Source organism: Scyliorhinus torazame, chromosome 4, assembly GCF_047496885.1.
Source record: "Scyliorhinus torazame isolate Kashiwa2021f chromosome 4, sScyTor2.1, whole genome shotgun sequence".
Lineage (NCBI taxonomy): Eukaryota > Metazoa > Chordata > Chondrichthyes > Carcharhiniformes > Scyliorhinidae > Scyliorhinus > Scyliorhinus torazame.
In genome coordinates this window covers 328,729,909-328,749,590 of record NC_092710.1, presented here as the reverse complement: position 1 = coordinate 328,749,590, position 19,682 = coordinate 328,729,909, and the positions used below count along the sequence as shown (strand labels likewise).

The 19,682-nt window shown below is 50.3% G+C and overlaps 1 protein-coding gene across 6 annotated transcripts in view; it reads left to right on the top strand.

Moving 5' to 3' along the window:
* The window catches only part of xdh (xanthine dehydrogenase), a 196,816-nt gene that overhangs the window by 90,245 nt on the left and 86,889 nt on the right, over nt 1-19,682 (top strand). For all 6 annotated transcript variants that reach the window (XM_072500199.1, XM_072500197.1, XM_072500200.1 and 3 more), the window contains exons 8-12: nt 2,155-2,214; nt 4,501-4,581; nt 10,245-10,386; nt 13,259-13,351; nt 18,281-18,432. In XM_072500199.1, coding sequence (XP_072356300.1) covers nt 2,155-2,214; nt 4,501-4,581; nt 10,245-10,386; nt 13,259-13,351; nt 18,281-18,432 — 528 coding nt within the window. The remainder of the gene's footprint in view (nt 1-2,154; nt 2,215-4,500; nt 4,582-10,244; nt 10,387-13,258; nt 13,352-18,280; nt 18,433-19,682) is intronic.

Here is a 19,682-nt window from a genome sequence, read left to right as displayed (position 1 = left end):
ACACCCTCCAGTGCCAGTACGTCCTTTCTCAAGTAAGGAGACCAAAACTGAACACAATACTCCAGGTGTGGCCTCACTAACACCTTATACAATTGCAGCAGAACCTCCCTAGTCTTAAACTCCATCCCTCTAGCAATGAAGGACAAAATTCCATTTGCCTTCTTAATCACCTGTTGCACCTGTAAAACAACTTTTTGCGACTCATGCACTAGCACACCCAGGTCTCTCTGCACAGCAGCATGTTTTAATATTTTATCATTTAAATAATAATCCCTTTTGCTGTTATTCCTACCAAAATGGATAACCTCACATTTGTCAACTTTGTATTCCATCTGCCAGACCCTAGCCCATTCACTTAGCCTATCCAAATCCCTCTGCAGACTTCCAGTATCCTCTGCACTTTTTGCTTTACCACTTATCTTAGTGTCGTCTGTAAACTTGGACACATTGCCCTCGCTCCTGAACTCCAAATCATCTATGTAAATTGTGAACAGTTGTGGGCCCAACACTGATCCCTGAGGGACACCACTAGCTACTGATTGCCAACCAGAGAAACACCTATTAATCCCCACTCTTTGCTTTCTATTAATTAACCAATCCTCTATCCATGCTACTACTTTCCCCTTAATGCCATGCATCTTTATCTTATGCAGCAACCTTTTGTGTGGCACCTTGTCAAAGGCTTTCTGGAAATCCAGATATACCACATCCATTGGATCCCCGTTATCTACCGCACTGTTAATGTCCTCAAAAAATTCCACTAAATTAGTTAGGCATGACCTGCCCTTTATGAACCCATGCTGCGTCTGCCCAATGGGACAATTTCCATCCAGATGCCTCGCTATTTCTTCCTTGAAGATAGATTCCAGCATCTTTCCTACTACCGAAGTTAAGCTCACTGGCCTATAATTACCCGCTTTCTGCCTACCTCTTTTTTTAAACAGTGGTGTCACGTTTGCTAATTTCCAATCCGCCGGGACCACCCCAGAGTCTAGTGAATTTTGGTAAATTATCACGAGTGCATTTGCAATTTCCCTAGCCATCTCTTTTAGCACTCTGGGATGCATTCCATCAGGTCCAGGAGACCTGTCTACCTTTAGCCCCATTAGCTTGCCCATCACTACCTCCTTGGTGATAACAATCCTCTCAAGGTCCTCACCTGTCATAGCCTCATTTCCATCAGTCACTGGCATGTTATTTGTGTCTTCCACTGTGAAGACTGACCCAAAAAACCTGTTCAGTTCCTCAGCCATTTCCACATTTCACAGTAACTTCATTGCAGTGTTAATGTAAGCCTCCTTGTGACAATAAAGATTATTACTACACTGTGGAATCCTCGACCCCAGGGGATCGTGGGTGTGCCTCTTTTGAATATATTTAAGGCTGAGAAAGACAGACTTTTGGTCTGTCAGGGAATTGACGGATTTGGAGAGTGGGCAAGGAAAGTGGGGGTGAAGCTGAAAGTCAGTCATGACCATGGTGAATGTCGGAGCAGCTTTCAGGGGCGGCATGGTCTTCTCTTGACCCTACTTCTTACGACCGGGGTTGTCCCGGTCTCCCGACCATGTATTTCTCGGCAGTGCGTCATTCGCTGGCTGCGGGAACGTCTCATCCCGCTGCTTATCAATGTGACTTCCCATTGAATCCACCCCACGCCGACAGGAAACCCGGGATGAGCTGCCATCCGGGAAATGAGAATCCAAAAGGCCAGAGAATTATGGCCTATATTTTGTTATGTTATCCTGGTTTAAGTGAATGAGTTATCACTTTTCCACTGAAGTGGTGGAGAGAGGAATCTCAGACCAACCAACTCCGCAGTCATCTCGCATCATCGCATAAATCTCGTTCCTTGAGACGAGGTTAAACAACATCAGGTGTTCTCCCATCCACCTGCCAGTTAGGGGCTGTGGTATCCCCAGATTAACCCGGAAACTAACCTCTGCTCGCGTCAGATTTTCCATGCGTTTCCATGGCTCGTACGCTGATGAACAAGTGGGAAAATCCCAGCGGTACCCTGCCCCCCCCCCCCCAATGGAGTGCAAACTCAATCATTATCTCAACGCATTCTCAGTAGGCCGTTTATTCCGGCAGTTGACCGGACTAGGATTGCTGTAAACTCAACGTATGTTCGATTTAATTTTTTTCCCCTTTCAGACATCAAGCTGCTGTGGTCAGAGTGGGAGCAAAAATGGCTGCTGCCGGGAACAGACTGGAGTGAGTCAAGCAAGTGTTAACCTCTCTGATTGTCCTAACAACAGTTTACTACTGCTACTTCTGTACATGTGTTGTTTTACATCTCCATGTGCTAGTGTGCATTTCTTTCCTTGCGTGTATGGGTGTACTACTGTGTGTATATGTGTGCTGCATGTTTTGTGTGTGTATGTGTGAATATCCAATGGTCGGTTGGCGGTCACAGTGGGTGGAATTTAATGTTGGTGAACCCGATCGCCCGACAGTTGGAAACATATCCAGTAATTAATCGGGCAACAATGGCCTTTCCTCAGGATTTAGGACCCGAGAGCTGCTGGCCAATCAGAGGCCGGAAGTTCTCCATTGCCCAATCTCTCCTCGGACGTTAATCCTGCCATGTCAGGAATCAGTCTGGTCGACCAGTCTGGTTTCTATCACTATTCATAGCTCCAGACTGCAACGCCCATGCACCCATGTGAAAGTGTATGTTGTTCCAGCACCTGGTCTCCTTGAGTGAAACACCACCACCACCACCACAATGCTTGGTAACTAGGCTGCTCAAGTCCAGGTCGCCTCATATTTACTGGTGATTTTTGGCTGCTTATTGGCCAGTAAGGGTTGATCCAGTGGATTTGAGATTGGATGATGAATAATCCACTTCACCAAGTGAATTAAAGTCTGGATTGGTTCTTAAAATGGCTTTGTCTTTGTGGTGTCGTTGATTAAACGCCTGCCCAAGCGTTTGGCCTGTTTATTCAATATCGACGATGACGCCATGCAACTGCTTATAATGTTACCTCTGGTCAACGCTGATGACTTTAAAGGTTCATCACTTCCCCCTGACCCGACACAATAAATTATTTTGTCAAACCCCTTCGCCGTTTTATCCACTTGACTCAAGCTACGTCAGGAATGGATCACATCCTCACTTGCATGTCATGCTATAGCAATGAAGTTTGCCTGTTGGCCCTTTCCCAACCAAAAACACCCTCCGACAATAAAGGTATTGTCAGTCTCTATTGTTGAGAAGACATTTTCCACTTAACTCGGTGAATAATTATTTCCAGGTAAATGTTGCTCATAGTATGGCATCAGTTCACTGGTCAAAATGCAATCTCTGGTTAAGTGAGTGGGCAAACACTTGGCAGGTGGAATATAATGTAGGAAAATGTGAAGCTATGCACTTTGGTAGGAAGAATAAAGGAGCTGAATATTATTTAAATGGAGAAAGGTAGCAGAAAGTTGCAGCTCAGAGGGACTTGGGGGTCCTCGTGCATAAATCACAAAAAGCTAGCATGCAAGTTCAGCACGTAATTGGGAAGGCAAATGGGATGTTGGCCTTTATTTCAAAGGGAATGGAGCGTAAAAATAGGGAAGTCTTGCTCAGCAAGGCAGTGGTTAAACCACACCCGGAGTACTGTGAAAGTTTCTGTCCCCTTATCTGAGGAAAGATATATTGGCATTGGAGGCAGTGCAGAGAAAATTCATTCAGTTGATTTTGGGTATGGAGGGATTTTCTTATGAGGAGAAGTTGAGTAGGTTGGGCCTGTAGTCACTGGAGTTTAGAGGAATGTGAGGCAGCGTTATTGAGACATATTGAGATATGGATGGCACGGTGGCACAGTGGCCAACACTGCACTGCTGTCTTACAGCATCAGGTACCCAGGTTCTCTTCCGGCCTTGGGTGACTGTCTGTGTGGAGTTTGCACTTTCTCCCCGTGTCTGTGTGGGTTTCCTCCGGGTGCTCCGGTTTCCTCCCACAGTCCAAAGGTGTGCAGGTTAGGTGGGGTTACGGGGCTACAGGGATATGGCAGGGAGTGGGCCTAGGTAGGGTGTTCATTCGGAGGGTCGGTGCAGATTCGATGATGGGTCAAATGGCCTCCTTCTGCACTGTAGGGGTTCTATAGAATCTATGGATAGAATTCTCAGGGGGCTTGACAGGATAGGTGCTGAGAGGTTGTTTCCACTTCTGGGAGAATCTACGATCAGAGGGTTTAATCTGAGAGGAAGACTTCACCCATTTAAGACAGTGATGGGGAGGAATTTCTTCAGGGTTCTTTACACAGAGGGCTGTAGGGGTTGGGTCATTAGGTATGTTCAAGGCTGAGATAGTCAGATTTTCAGTCAGTAAGTGAATCAAAGGTTATGGGGATCAGGCGGGAAAGTGGAGTTGAAAATGATCAGATCAGTCTTGATCTTATTGATTTGGCGGAGGAAACCCGCTCGGCCGAATGGCCTCCTTCTGCTTCTATGTCTAATGGCCTTATGGTCAACCTGGAAATAATAAATAAAACCCTGTTTTTACTCCAGCTATCACCCAGACTCTTTGAGCCATCAGAGTTTAAGCCTCTGGACCCTACTCAGGAGCCCATCTTTCCCCCAGAACTCCTGGTAAGTACAGGTGAACGCAAAACCTCCTTATCAGAAGGACATATCTCTCCTGCTGAAGTGTGTCATCACAGATTGATCCCTCCCTCCTTGTGCTTGCTGACTAACGTTGGGTTCCAGTCCAGGAAATGCTTCATTTAAAAATTCTCATCTTTCTTTCCAAATCTCTCTCTGGCCTCGTGTTCCACCGCTGCGGTATCCTCCTCCAACCCGACAATCCTCTGAAATCTCTGAACTATTCTCAACACTGGCCTGCGCAGCATCTGCCAGTGCCAACCAAACCATCAGCCATTTCTGCCCCAAACTCGAGAATTTGCTCCCGAAGCCCCTCTGCCACTCTCTTTAGGATGCTCCTTAAAACCAAATGCTTTGACAACATTTTAGTTTACCTTTCCCTAGGAACATCTAATGCTCTCTGCGTCAAATCATTCATGATAATCATGCAAATTGTAAAGCGCCCTGGGAAATGTTACTATTTTAAAGAAGCAATACCAAATGAACTAAGGGCAACACGGTAGCAGAGTGGTTAGCACTGTTGCTTCACAGCTCCAGGGTCCCAGGTTCGATTCCCGGCTTGGGTCACTGTCTGCACGTTCTCTTCGTTTTTGAATGGGTTCCCTCCGGGTGCTCCGGTTTCTTCCCACAGTCCAAAGATGTGCAGATTAGATGGATTGGCCGTGCTAAATTGTCCAAAATAGTCAGGTGGGGTTACTGGATTACGGGGATAGGCTGGAGGTGTGGGCTTAAGTACGGTTCTCTTTCCAAGGGCCGGTGCAGACTCAATGGGCCGAATGACCTCCTTCTGCACTGTAAATTCTATGATTCTATGAACCTGGTGTTGTTGCTAGAGCCCTTTGAAACCATTTTGATTTGACCTGGTTCTTTGGAGCAATGTTCCAGCCGGCCCAACTTCAGACATACTCTATTAAAATGGCCCTATTTCCACTTAATTGATCCCTCGCCCTCTGGGTTAGGCCAGACCTTTATAAATCACAGGTTAGGCCTCACCTGGGCTGCAGCTTTAAGGATAACTTTGTCATGGAGGAGATGGGATTAAAATGGGTAAACGTGACCAGGATTTACCGGCACAGGGTGAAGTCCTAAGCTGCGAAGTTATAGTAGGCCCCGAGCCTGCCACATGCAGATGGCAGGACTGCAGCGGCAATATTCCCAGAGGTGGGCAATTGATAGGCCATTTCCCAGCCTGCCATCCAATTAAGGACAGTGAGATAACTCACCACACCCTAGGCCCAATCAGAGGGCTGTCAGGTCTACTAACACAGAGAGGTGAATGTTGCTGAGCAGGGACCTTCACAGGAGAGATTGTAGTATAATGTTAAATATGTAAATATATAGGCCTGAATTTTCAGATTGGCGCTCACCATCCTGAAAGTCAGAAGGGATTGAAACCCTGCAGATTCCGCCAAGCCTGCTGCATTTTGCGCTCAATTGAGCATTGATCAGCAGTAGGCGCGTCTTCCGTCCGCCTTTAGACAAAAGGTCCACCTTGGAGAGTTGACAGCCAATCAGATTGGCCAACAGCTCTCCAGCCCCTCAGGGTACAGCGCTGCAGTGGTCAGAAGAAGTAGTGCAGTGCTGTCCCTGAAACTAAGTACTGCACTTCTGGTAAATGCCAAGGGTTCTGGGGGCTGGAGTATAGCGGATACCCTGCGAGGTTTGGGAGGGGAGCAGTTTTGGTGTTGAGGGGTAGATCGGGGGTTGGGAGTGTGGGGAGGGCCGGAGTTCCCAAGTCCATGAGGGAGTGTGTCCCAAATCTGAAGGGCCCTTCAGACTGAGGTACTCCCACCCGCTTCACTGCTCCCCCCAACACTGCCTGCCCCACCATCCCCCAACACCTCCTGCACAAGATCGAGAAATTTCACTTTTTCTTTTCGCCGTCCTGATCCAACTGGCATCCACCAGCCTACAAATTGAGGCTGGGTGGAAAAAAGCCCTGAAGTGGCTATTAAGTGACCACTTATGCGTTGTGATGAAGCCCTGTCGCCCTGCCATGAATTGTCTGGATCAGGGAAGGCGTGATTCCAGAGAGAATCCCGTTCAAGCAATTTTACACTCCCCAACCCCCCACCTCAGAACCGGCTTGGGGGGGGTCGGGGGGGACAACGACATTAAATTCTGGCCATAGTCTATAGCGACACAGCATCACATAGTAACAGAGCATGGAAAGGAATATTCCTTGTGGAACCTCATGCAGAGTCTGCCTCATAAATAGTTTGCATAATGTTCAATAAAAGATAAAATTTTCTAAGAGTATCATTCAGCATTGTCTGGAAGTTCAGATCCACGGCTAACACTATAAGACCAATAGCAGATGGCGACAGCGGTTAAAATGGCGAAAGAAGCAACAAGCGAGGAGACCAATGACTGGTAGGAGCAGCAAGAGAAACAACTGCAGGACAAGGGCAGTGTGGAAAATTATTTCAACCGTACTCCAGAAGAAGCAAAATAAAGGAAGAGATGGAGAAAATCCTACCTTCAGCAGAGTGCCTTGACCATGTGGAAGACCTGCGTCAAGCTGTGAAGTGGCAAGGCTGGCATTGCAGGTTTACCAGGTATAGCATAGCCTTTGGACCACCTGAAAAGACTAGGAAGCAGCAGAGGTCAGTACCTTACTCTACACCATAGGGAGATGTGTAGATGATGTTATGGTCAGAAAGGTCATAAACTAAGACATGGCAACCTATGAAGAAGTTACTGAAGTTTATTTAGCCTTCAGAAAAACACCATTATGGAGTAAGCAGAAATCATAAGGTTTGGCTCACTTGACTAGACAGCTGGTTCGTGATGCAGAGCAAGGCCAGCAGCACGGGTTAAATTGCTGTACCGGCTGAGGTTATTCATGAAGGCCAGGAGGTTGGTTTAGGAGGCATTCAGCTGAAAGTAAGGCGTCAAGAAGCATGGGTAGAGCTCAGGAGCATGGTGTTGAGATAGTGGATCAGCTATGTGATGGAGCAGGCTCGATGGGCCAAATGGCCTACTCTTGCTCCTATTTCCTATGTTTCTATGTCTATATTTCTAATGGGAAGAAGATTACACACTCAAATGCCATGCTCGTCCACATACCCGCATGCCATATCTAAAAATCTCTGACATCACAAGAGTAAGGGAGAATATAGAACATAGAACATAGAATAAGGGCAGCACGATAGCATTGTGGATAGCACAATTGCTTCACAGCTCCAGGGTCCCAGGTTCGATTCCGGCTTGGGTCACTGTCTGTGCGGAGTCTGCACATCCTCCTCGTGTGTGCGTGGGTTTCCTCCGGGTGCTCCGGTTTCCTCCCACAGTCCAAAGATGTGCAGGTTAGGTGGATTGGCCATGATAAATTGCCCTGAGTGTCCAAAATTGCCCTTAGTGTTGGGTGGGGTTACTGGGTTATGGGATAGGGTGGAGGTGTTGACCTTGGGTAGGGTGCTCTTTCCAAGAGCCGGTGCAGACTCGATGGGCCAAATGGCCTCCTTCTGCACTGTAAATTGTATGACTATTACAGCGCAGTACAGGCCCTTCAGCCCTCGATGTTGCGCCGACTTGTGAAACCAATCTAAAGCCCATCTGCGCTATTTCATTATCATCCATATGTTTATCCAATGACCATTTAAATGCCCTTAATGTTGGCGAGTCCACTACTGTTGCAGGCAGGAGGATGATTGTCATGCAAATCAGACAAAGAATTACAACATTCACCATAGAATGGAGGAGTTACCAGAAACTCCGGCCATGTGAACCAGTCTGGAATAGAGAGCACAATAGGAAAGGGAAGAAATAGGAAGTGTGAGATCTTATATAGCTGAGGCTGCCGAAGGGATAGTGAAAAGAGACAGAAGTACCCATGGCAACAAGAAGTAGGCCATCAATGGAATGGACCAACTACCCATACGTTTAGGAAGACAACTTTAACAGAGAGCCAATAGTCTCTGCGGTTTTACTCCACAGAGTTCCAGAGGGAACGTGGAGAACCTGAATCCAAAACAACCTTCGAGAGAAATGGTTAAACCCCCACCCCACAACATTTATCTCTGTGAACTAGAGAATTCTGAGATTTCGGGGGGAGATGTAGGATAATGTAAATAATATTTATTAGAGTCAGAGACTTGCTTGGATGGCAGATGTGGTATAAAGGGTTAATGTTAAATATGTGAAAATATAGTCAACGTCATCAGTGACGTAGCATTACATGAGAAAGGGCGCAGAGAGAATCAGTTCCATTTGAAACCTCATACGGATAAATAGATAGCATAATGTTCAATGGAGGATAGGAGTTTGCAACAGTATCACTTCCAGATATTGTATGTAGGTCCAGATCCAGGACAATCACAGATAAGACCGAAAATAACAAGAACAAAGAGATCCGAAATTTGTTCTCATGCAGGTACCAGGTAGGTCCAAGCATTCTGGGCCGACCTTGTGCCCAGGAGATCCATCCTAGGGCCATTGGGTAGCCGGGAAACTACGCCACTGACCGCCCCTCCTACTGCCGGTAAAATGGCCGGATTGCCGAATGTGTCGGGGGAACCCTCCTAACCCAATATTTTAGTGGTCCCAACTCCTGCATCACTACCTCGCATGCCGCCCGGTGGCCTGTAAACTCTGGCCTGGTGAATCAGCAGCTCATTCGGCAGCCTGTCGATTTTCTTTCAATGGAAACGACAAAAGCAGCCTGCCAATTTGCTACGGCCAGGCCCTGCTTTTTCGCACGTCTTCCCAGGGCTAATGCCTAGGGTAAACACAGACCTCGTGCAGGATGTGTGATGAGGTAGGAGGAGGACACACCTGGCCTCTCACCCTACATTTACAGAATAGTATTATAGTGCAGAAGAGGACCTTCAGCCCATCGAGTCTGCATTCCTCCCTCTGCACCCCAAACAAACCAAAGCAAAGGGAACCCCGCCAAAAAAATGAATAAGCCACTGGAATTTGCTTCGATACACACCGAAGACCCGAGGATTCTGGGACATTCCCATTGGGATCAATACTTGGAATCAGAGAAAAAATACAGCACAGGAGGAGGCCATTCGGCCCACCTTGTCCATGCCAACCCGAGGACACCCAAGTGCCATTTCTAATCCCACCTTCCTGCACCCAGCCCACAGCCCTGTATCTTACAGCACTTAAGGTGCAGAACAAGGTACTTTGAAAACGAGTTTAGGGTCTCTGCCTCCACCACCAAGTCGGGCTGCGAATTCCAGACTCCCACTACCGTCTGCGTAAAAACGTTCTTCCTCCTGTCCCCTCTGCACCTGCCTCTTACCTTGAATCTATGTCCCCTGCTTCTAGAACTCTCCACCAAGGGAAACAATTTTATCCTGTCCACTCTATCTCCTCCCCTCATAATTGTGCACACCTCAATTAAGTCATCCCTCAGCCTTCTTTGTGCCAAGGAAAATAACCCCAACCTATCCCATCTCTCCTCGAAGCCACACCTTTCGTATGCTTGGGGTATCTGGGATCTTGCTGTTCTCCAGAAGCACAGCTGTGTCCTCTCTGGCCTGCAGTGCTAAATACCTTCTCTCACCATCCCCCAATAATGAAACGTGGGCACCTTGGGCCTAAATGTCAGGGAGCATCGGGCGCACTCAACTCGCAAACTCCCAGTGAGGAACATCGATCATCTTTAACAGCTCAGCCTTTCTCCATTTGGTTTGCAGTTACTTCGTGAATCACCTCAGCAAACACTGTTCTTTAAAGGGGAGCGCGTCACCTGGATCCAGCCAACAACTTTGAAAGAACTGTTGACCTTAAAGGGCAGGTACCCTGAAGCCAAGCTTGTGGTTGGCAACACGGAAGTGGGTAAGTTGCAAACTGCAGACTAACAAAGGCCCAGCATCCCAGAGTCCCCCCTCCCTCCCACCCTCTGTCCTTCCCTCGCTCCATGCCTCCCTCCCTCCCTCCACCAGTGTAATGAGACAGGGTCAGGCTGTGGGGCTGTATTGAATGTTTCATGTGCAGCACGGCATGTGGGGCGGTACGGTGGCACAGTGGTCAGCTCTGCTGCCTCACAGCGCCAGTTACCCGGGTTCAATTCGCGGCTTGGGTGACTGTGCGGAGTCTGCACTTCCGCCCCGTGTCTGCGTGGGTTTCCTCCGGGTGCTCCGGTTCCTTCCCACAGTCCAAAGGTGTGCAGGTTAGATGGATTGGTCATTCTAAATTGCCTCTTAGATGTCAAGGGATGGGGACCTGGGTGGAGTGCTCTTTCGGAGGGTCAGTGCAGACTTGATGGGCCGAGTGGTCTCCTTCACCACTGGGGATTCTATGGTTTATGAACTGTCCGCCGTGTGTTTGTAAGGGCCTGAGGTACCAACCTTTCCCATTTGCAGCCGGATCAAGGTTATGCTGACTGCTAAAGCAGAGGCGACCATTCGGAAAAGCTTTTTGTTTATGCATCGAGTGGTTAGGTTCTGGAATGCAAACAGAAAATGCTGCAAAAACTCGGCAGATATGGCAGCATCTGTGGAGAGACAAACACAGTTAACACATGGTGACACAGTGGTTAGCACTGCTGCCTCACAGTGTTAAGGACCCGGGTTCAATCCTGGACTTGGGTGACTGTGCGGAGTCTGCACGTCCTCCCCGTGTCTGCGTGGGTTTCCTCCCACAGCCCAAAGATGTGCAGGTTAGGTGGATTGGCCACGTTAAATTGCCTCTTCGTGTCCAAAAATGTGCAGATTAGGTGGGGTTACGGGGATATGCTGGAGGAATGGGCCTAGGTAGGAATGCTCTTTCAGAGGGTTGGTGCAGACCGGATGGGCCGAATGGCCTCATTCTGCACTGTAGGAATTCTATGGATTCTATGGTTTCGAGTGCATCTGACTCTTCTGTTGCTCTTATTATATGATCTGAAATGCACTGCCTGAGGTTGTGGTGGAGGCAGATTCAATCATGGCTTTCAAAAGGGAAATGGATAACAATCTGAACTGGTTTCTACACTCAGGGAGTGGTGAACATGTGGAATTCTCGACCACAGAAGTGTGTGTGTGGAGGCCAAATCACTCAGTATATCTAAGGGGGAAACAGATTGATTTCTAGGCACTAAAGATGTCATGGGGCATACACATCCCATGTTCACTTTCAACTCAAGGTTAAGTCAGCGAAATCCTAAAGACAGTGGGCGAAATTCTCCATTTGGGAGACTAAATTGTTGACGCCGGGACTGAATTGCGTGCCCATTGGGGGGCGCTATTTCTGGAGCAATTCAGGACACGCTAACAGGCCGGCAGTCTGCTGGCCCGAATTCCAAGCAATTGCCAGCCCAGTGAGCGTTCTAACCGCTGGGGCCGGAGTTAGTGCAAAAGGGTCCGGCAACCGGAGCTGTTTTTAAGTGCGCCACTGACCATACGCTCGCTGCAGCCACCAAGGTCGCTCAGAGAAACGTTGCCCCCCTGAGGTTGGGGTCAGAGGTGGGGCCTCAGATCCGTGCCAGTGATGATTGGCGGGACACCCTCTTCCCCAGCGTGGGCAGCAGACATGAGCCTGCCCCCCTGAACACTGCCCCATTGCAGAGGATCAGCAGATATCACCCCAACTAGGGGACACCCGCACCATGGCCTATGGAACACTCCCTGGTTCTCTACCCCTCTTAGGTCAGAGGACACATCAGTGATCCCCACCCCTCCAGATCACCAGCTGTTTCCTCCTGGTGAGACTGTCAACACTGACTGCTTCTGCCACCACCTCCCAGACAGTGAAACAGTCAATTGCAACATTAACCATTCTTCAGAAAAGATAAAACACACAACCCCATTTCTATTAGAGAATCCAACTTTTAAATTCAAATATTGCTAAAGTCAAATATTCTTAAAACTAGTTAAGCAGTTCCGCCTGTCAATTCTAAGTAGCATCGGTTTACCTTAGTCCAAGTATCTGGTTTGCTGAAAGGGCTCTGGTTGGTCAATTCGGGTGGCACGGCAGCACAGTGGTTAGCACCGTTGTTTCACAGCGCCAGGGTCCCAGGTTCGATTCCCCACTGGGTCACTGTCTGTGCGGAGCCTGCACGTTCTCCCCGTGTCTGCGTGGGTTTCCTCCGGCTGCTCCGGTTTCCTCCTACAAGTCCAGAAAGACGTATTCATTAGGTGAATTGGACATTCTGAATTCTCCCTCCGTGTACCCGAACAGGTGCCGGAATGTGGCGACTAGGGGCTTTTCACAGTAACTTCATTGCAGTGTTAATGTAAGCCTACTTGTGACACGTGTAAAGATTATATAGTTGTTGAGGAAGCTTTCACCTGTATCAGTCAATGCACGATCTGGCCCCCTGAGGCTCACATCTGAGTTCCGCTATATTTGGCTGGGGGCAGTAGACAATGTTGGGTAGCTGAACTGTTTGTGCACTAATCCCATTTTTCCGAGTGTTCCACTATTATGTTGGCCTGTAATCCTCACCCACCGCCCTCCAACACTTCCCCCAGCCCCCCCCACTCTACCCCCCGCCCCCCCCCCCCCCTTCCACCACCACCACCTCTACCCACAAACAATATTTCCACAAATATCACAAAGAGATGGGAGAGGGTTGGAATAAACTCTCCTCAGCCAAACGTCCAGTTGGACGGGGTTGCTATGGTAAACAGTTGGTACCAAATAGCCAGGCTCTGAGAGTAGGATTGGTGGCGTGTCTGGGGGACAACATGGAGGGGAAAACGTTTTACTGTCCCTCTGCTTGGTGCAGGTATCGAAATGAAGCTGAAGAACATGTTGTATCCGGTGATCTTGGCTCCCGCTCATATTCCACAGCTTAATGTGAGCCAGCGTACAGAGAACGGTAGGTGAGGTGAAGCTGCCAATCCTCCATTATTTTAGCCATGAAGTGGGGGGGTGAAGGGGGTGCGACATGGAGTGGGGAGTGGGGAGGGGGAAATTCAGTGGAGGTGTTCGCACTGTTATTTTGGACCTACTGACACTATGGCCTGCTATAGTAGGCCTGACATTTCCTTCCCAACAGGATAAGCTTCCTCCCTCAGGATAACAATTTGTTTAGCATTTCTTCTCAGGACTCTTCAATTTTTTCCATATGGACATTTGTGCAAAACATTAATGCTAAGATTATCTATAAAAAGCATAAGAGTGCATTTAGTTAAACATTAACAAATATGCAACGTTTGCAAAAACTGAAAGTCTGAAAATTACTGACGTTTCCATCACTGTCGCAGATATTGGTTCCTTCCAATTGCCTGGTGGACCGTCTTCTTTTTCAGGGGGAGTGTAGGCATTTCTGGCTAGGCCAGCATTCATTGCTCATCGCTAATTACCCCCGAGCTGGTGTGCTACCTTCTTGAATCACTGCAGTCCGTGTAGTGTAGGTACACCCACAGTGCTATTCGGGAGGGAGCTCCACAATTTTGACCCAGCGACAGTGAAGGAATGGCGATATATTTCCAAGGCAGGCTGACGAGTGACTTGGAAGGAACCTCGAGGCGGTGGTGTTCCCAGGTATCTGCTGCCCTTGTCCTTTTAGATGGTAGTGGTCGTGGGTTTGGAAGGTGGTGTCTGTGGTAATACCAGGTATTGCGGTACCTGAGAGGTGGATGACCATTGGCTAGACCCAGGAGTCTACAATTGGCCGATGTACATAGCTCCGCCCTGAGAGGTGGAGTATAAGAACCGATGCCTTCACTTTCTGTATCGAAGCTGCTGGGGAATAGTTCGAGCTGATTAAAGCCTATTAGTTATGACTCACTTTGTCTTGAGAGTAATTGATTGCGCATCAATTTAATCTGCTACAACTTCAATGAAAGGATGGATCTCCGAATCAAACCGAAGTGCCTTCAGCTCAGCCCCCACGCGGACAACTCTGCTGCTATCTTTAAACATTGGCTGGCGGCTTTAAGGGCTACCGCGACACGGCCGCCGACACCCCCACGGAAAGACAAAAAATGCACATTCTACGCTCGCGGGTCAGCCCTGGGATCTACCCTCTGATCGAGGAGGCGGAGAATTATGCTGCAGCGATCGAACTGCTAGAAGGACGCTATATCCGCTCTGTGAACCAGGTCTACGCTCGTCACCTGCTGGTGACTAGGAGGCAAAACCCCGAGGAAACGTTGGAAGACTTCTACCAGGCGCTGCTAGTGCTGGGCCAAAACTGTGGCTGCCCACCAGTTTCGGGAACAAGCACACAAAACTTTTGATCAGGGCTGCTTTCGTGGCAGGTATGACTTCCCCCGACATCCGTCGCAGGCTCCTAGAAATGGACACTCTTGGACTGACTGAGGCACGGACTCTGGCGGGGTCAATGGACGTTGCATATAAAAACGCGCTGGCTTTTGCTCCCGGATGCGCGGCGGCCCCCTGGGCTGCGTGGCACCCCTCTGCGGCAGCCCCTCAGACGTTTCCCCTGACCCCACAAGCCTGCATGGCGAGACGGCCCGCTACCACCGCCGGACAACGCTGTTTCTTCTGCGGGCAGGCAAATCATCCACGCCCGCGCTGTCCGGCCCGCACCGCCACCTGCAAAGGGTGCGGCAAGAAGGGCCACTATGTCGGGGTCTGCCAGGCCGCGGTCTCCAACGACAGCCCCCTTTTCAGGCCCCGGTCATCCTAAGCCCACCGCCACCCCCTATCCTCAGGCCGCGTGCGATCTGTGGCCGTGGCCATTTTGCCCCCCGGCCACCACGCTGGATGGGTGGGCACCGCCATTTTGTCCCTCGCCGCCGCCATCTTCTTTGTCCCTGGACTCCATGTGCGACCCATGGCTGTGGCCATCTTGGATGGGGCCTCAGGCCCCCAGCACAGCCGACTACACACTGCCCGACCAGAACTCGAACTCTCAATTACTTCAGCTGGCCTCGGTGACTCTGGACCAGAGTCGGCCCCGGACGCTTGCGCAAGCTACAACGACGATCTCCATCAACGGCCACGTGGCGTCGTGCTTGATCGACTCCGGGAGCACGGAGAGCTTTGTTCACCCCGACACGGTAAGGCGCTGTTCTCTTGTCACCCATCCCGTTAACCAAAGGATCTCCCTGGCCTCCGGGTCACACCCGGTGGAGATAAAGGGATTCTGCCTAGCGAACCTCACTGTCCAAGGCAGGGAATTCCACAATTTCCGCCTGTACGTTCTGCCGCACCTCTGCGCAGCCACCCTCCGTGGGCTGGATTTCCAGTGCCATCTGCAAAGCCTGACCTTTAAATTTGGCGGCCCTATACCCCCCCCTTACTGTCTGCGGCCTCGCGACCCTTAAGGTCGACTCGCCTTCCCTGTTTGCGAACCTCACCCCGGATTGCAAACCCGTCGCCACCAGGAGCAGACGGTACAGTGCCCAGGACCTGACCTTTATCAGGTCCGAGGTCCAAAGGCTGCTGAGTGAAGGGGTCATCGAAGCGAGCAACAGACCCTGGAGGGCTCAAGTAGTGGTGGTACAGACCGGGGAGAAACACAGGATGGTCATTGACTACAGCCAGACTATGAACAGATTTACGCAGCTGGACGCGTACCCTCTCCCCCGTATAGCCGACCTGGTGAACAAGATCCCGCAACACAAGGTTTTCTCCACAGTGGATCTCAAGTCTGCCTACTACCAGCTACCCCTCCGTAATGGTGACCGCCAGTACACTGCCTTCGAAGCAGATGGGCGGCTCTATCACTTTTTAAGGGTTCCCTTCGGTGTCACGAACAGGGTCTCAGTCTTCCAACGAGAGATGGACCGAATGGTCGACCGGTACGGCTTACGCGCAACGTTCCCGTATCTTGATAACGTCACCATCTGCGGCCATGACCAGCAGGACCACGACACCAACCTCTGAAAATTTCTCCAGACCGCGAATATCCTTAATCTGACTTACAATAAGGAGAAGTGCGTGTTTAGCACCGACCGGCTAGCCATTCTGGGCTACGTAGTGCGAAGTGGAGTCATAAGCCCCGAACTTGAGTGCATGCGCCCCCTCATGGAGTTCCCCCTCCCTCACTGCCCCAAGGCCCTAAAGCGCTGCCTCGGCTTCTTTAGCTATTATGCACAGTGGGTCCCCAATTACACCGACAAGGCTCGACCCTTGATCCAGTCCACAACCTTCCCCCTGTCGACGGAGGCCCGCCAGGCCTTCTGCCGTATCAAGGCAGACATTGCTAAAGCCACGATGCGCGCCATCGACGAGTCCCTCCCCTTCCAGGTCGAGAGCGATGCATCCAACGTAGCTCTGGCGGCCACCCTCAACCAAGCGGGCAGGCCCGTGGCTTTCTTCTCCCGCACTCTCCATGCTTCCGAAATTCGCCACTCCTCGGTCGAAAAGGAGGCCCAGGCCATAGTAGAAGCTGTGCGACACTGGAGGCATTACCTGGCCGGCAGGAGATTCACTCTCCTCACTGACCAACGGTCGGTGGCTTTCATGTTCGATAATGCACAGCGGGGCAAGATTAAGAACGACAAGATCTTGCGGTGGAGGATCGAACTCTCCACCTACAATTACGAGATCTTGTACCGTCCCGGGAAGCTGAACGAGTCTCCTGATGCCCTGTCCCGCGGCACTTGTGCCACCGCACAAGTGGACCGCCTCCGATCCCTCCACGAGGACCTCTGCCACCCGGGGGGGTCACTCGTCTCTGTCATTTTATCAAGACCCGCAACCTGCCCTACTCCATCGAGGAGGTCAGATCCGTCACCAGGGACTGCCAAATCTGCGCAGAGTGCAAGCCGCACTTCTACCGGCCAGAGAGAGCGCATCTGATAAAGGCTTCCCGTCCCTTTGAACGCCTCAGCATGGATTTCAAAGGCCCCCTCCCCTCCACCGACCGCAACACGTACTTCATGAACGTGATTGACGAGTACTCCCGGTTCCCATTCGCCATCCCCTGCCCCGACATGACCACAACCACCGTCATCAAGGCCCTCTAGGGTATCTTTACACTCTTCGGTTTCCCCGCATACATTCACAGTGATAGGTGGTCCTCCTTCATGAGTGACGAACTGCGTCAATTCCTGCTCAGCAAGGGCATCGCCTCAAGCAGGACGACCAGTTACAACCCCCGGGGAAATGGGCAGGTTGAGAGGGAGAACGGCACGGTCTGGAAGACCGTCCTGCTGGCCCTACGGTCCAGGAATCTCACAGTGTCCCGCTGGCAGGAAGTCCTCCCTGTGCCCTGCATTCCATCCGGTCGCTGCTCTGTACTACCACAAATCAGACACCTCATGAACGTTTCCTTGTTTTCCCCAGGAAGTCCTCCTCCGGGACCTTGCTCCCAACCTGGCTAGCGACACCTGGACCCATCCTGCTTCAGAAACATGTGAGGGTGCACAAGTCGGACCCGTTGGTCGAGAGGGTCCACCTGCTGCACGCCAACCCCCAGTACGCCTATGTAGCGTTCCCGGACGGCCGCCAAGACATGGTCTCCCTTCGGGACCTGGCGCCCGCAGGAGCCCCCGCGCCCCCGCACCAGTGCCCCCAGCCCCACCCTCCCCGCAACACCTGACCTGAGGGTCAGTACTCCCGCCGCCCCTGCCTCGGCCCGAAACAGCACCGACGCCCCCTACGGGCACCACCCCCACCCCCCGTCCTGCCCACATCTCTACCTCTCTAAGACCCTCACTAAAATGTTCCTCTTTGATCAAAGTTTAGGTCAGCGCTTTTATTATCTCCTCAAGTGGGCCGGCGTCAATTGTTCTTTGATCATTTCTCTTGTGAAGTGGCTCGGAAGGTTTTACTTTGTTAAAGGTTCTGAGTAAGTGTAAAAGTTTTTTTTTAATGTGTCATTTTGAAGGGATAACGTTCGGGGCGGCCTGTACCCTGACCTACATTGGGGGCGAGCTGAAGAAGGCTGTAGTAGAACTCCCCAGTTACAGGACAGAGGTTTTCAAGGCCGTGTTGGAGCAGCTCCGTTGGTTTGCTGGGCAGCAAATCCGGAATGTCGCAGTGAGTACTTTGCGTGCCAACCAGGGTAGGGTGACAGCCATACGCAGTGTCACACAAGGGTGACACATGCCGGAAGTGCTCCGCTTCTCATCAATTCTAGTTCTAGTTTCCAGGTTCGAGGCTTACTCCAGCAACTTAGGAAGAAAGTTTTGGGTGACCCTCTAGTGCGTCACTGAAGGAGGGCGGCACCGTCGGATGGGCTGTCTTTCGGGTGAAGTGTTGCTGTGCCTGTCTCTCAGGTGGAACCAAATAATTGCACCCGTATTAGGTTGAAGAAGAGCAACAACCCAGTTTCCCTGGTCAATACTTATTCCTCAATCAACATTGGGTTATCTAGTCATTGTCATATTGTAATGATGGGAGTTTGCTATGCATCAGTTCTCACAGACTAGTCATGGCCGTAACGTGCTTTAGAACATCTGGATGTTGAAAAGCTTGCTTTAGAAACATAAGTATTTCTTTCTTCGAATAAATAAAGCATTGCTGGCAATAGGTTCACAAAAGTGGATTTGAGGGGAATGTGTTTCGTACTGTGCCTAAACATCCCCTGGATTTCACACATTCCAACATCCTGATGGAAATTTCAATGACCACTCTGAGGCAAGTCGTTCCAAATCAATGTGCGTGTGGGGCTATGTGGGGAACGTATGTGTATGCATGACCATTCTCAATGGATTCTTGAGGAGGTGGTGATGTATCCAGTGGAGGTGGCAATGGATAATGAGGAGGTGGTGATGGATATTGAGGAGGTGGTGACAGATGTTGAGGAGCTGGTGAAGGATATTGAGGTGGTGGTAATGGATCTTATGGAGGTGGTGATGGAGTCTGCAGAGTGACTTGGACAGGCTGGCTGAGTGGGCAAATACTTGGCAAATGCAGTATAATGTGGGTAAGTGTGAGGTTATCCAGTTCGGTGGCAAAAACAGGAAGGCAGATTATTATCTGGATGGTGGCAGTTTAGGAAAAGGGGAAGTGCAACAAGACCTGGGTGTCATGGTGGAACAGTCTCTGAAGGTTGGCATGCAGGCACAGCAGGCGGTGAGGAAAGCTGATGGCATGCGAAATGGCAATGGAATTCATCACAAAAGGATTTGAGGATCGGAGTAGGGATGTCTTGCTGCAGTTATACAGGGCTTTAGTGAGGCCGCACCTTGAATATTGTGTGCAGTTTTGGTCTCCTAGTTTGAGGAAGGACATTCTTGCTATTGAGGATGTCCAGCGAAGGTTCACCAGACTAATTCATGGGATGG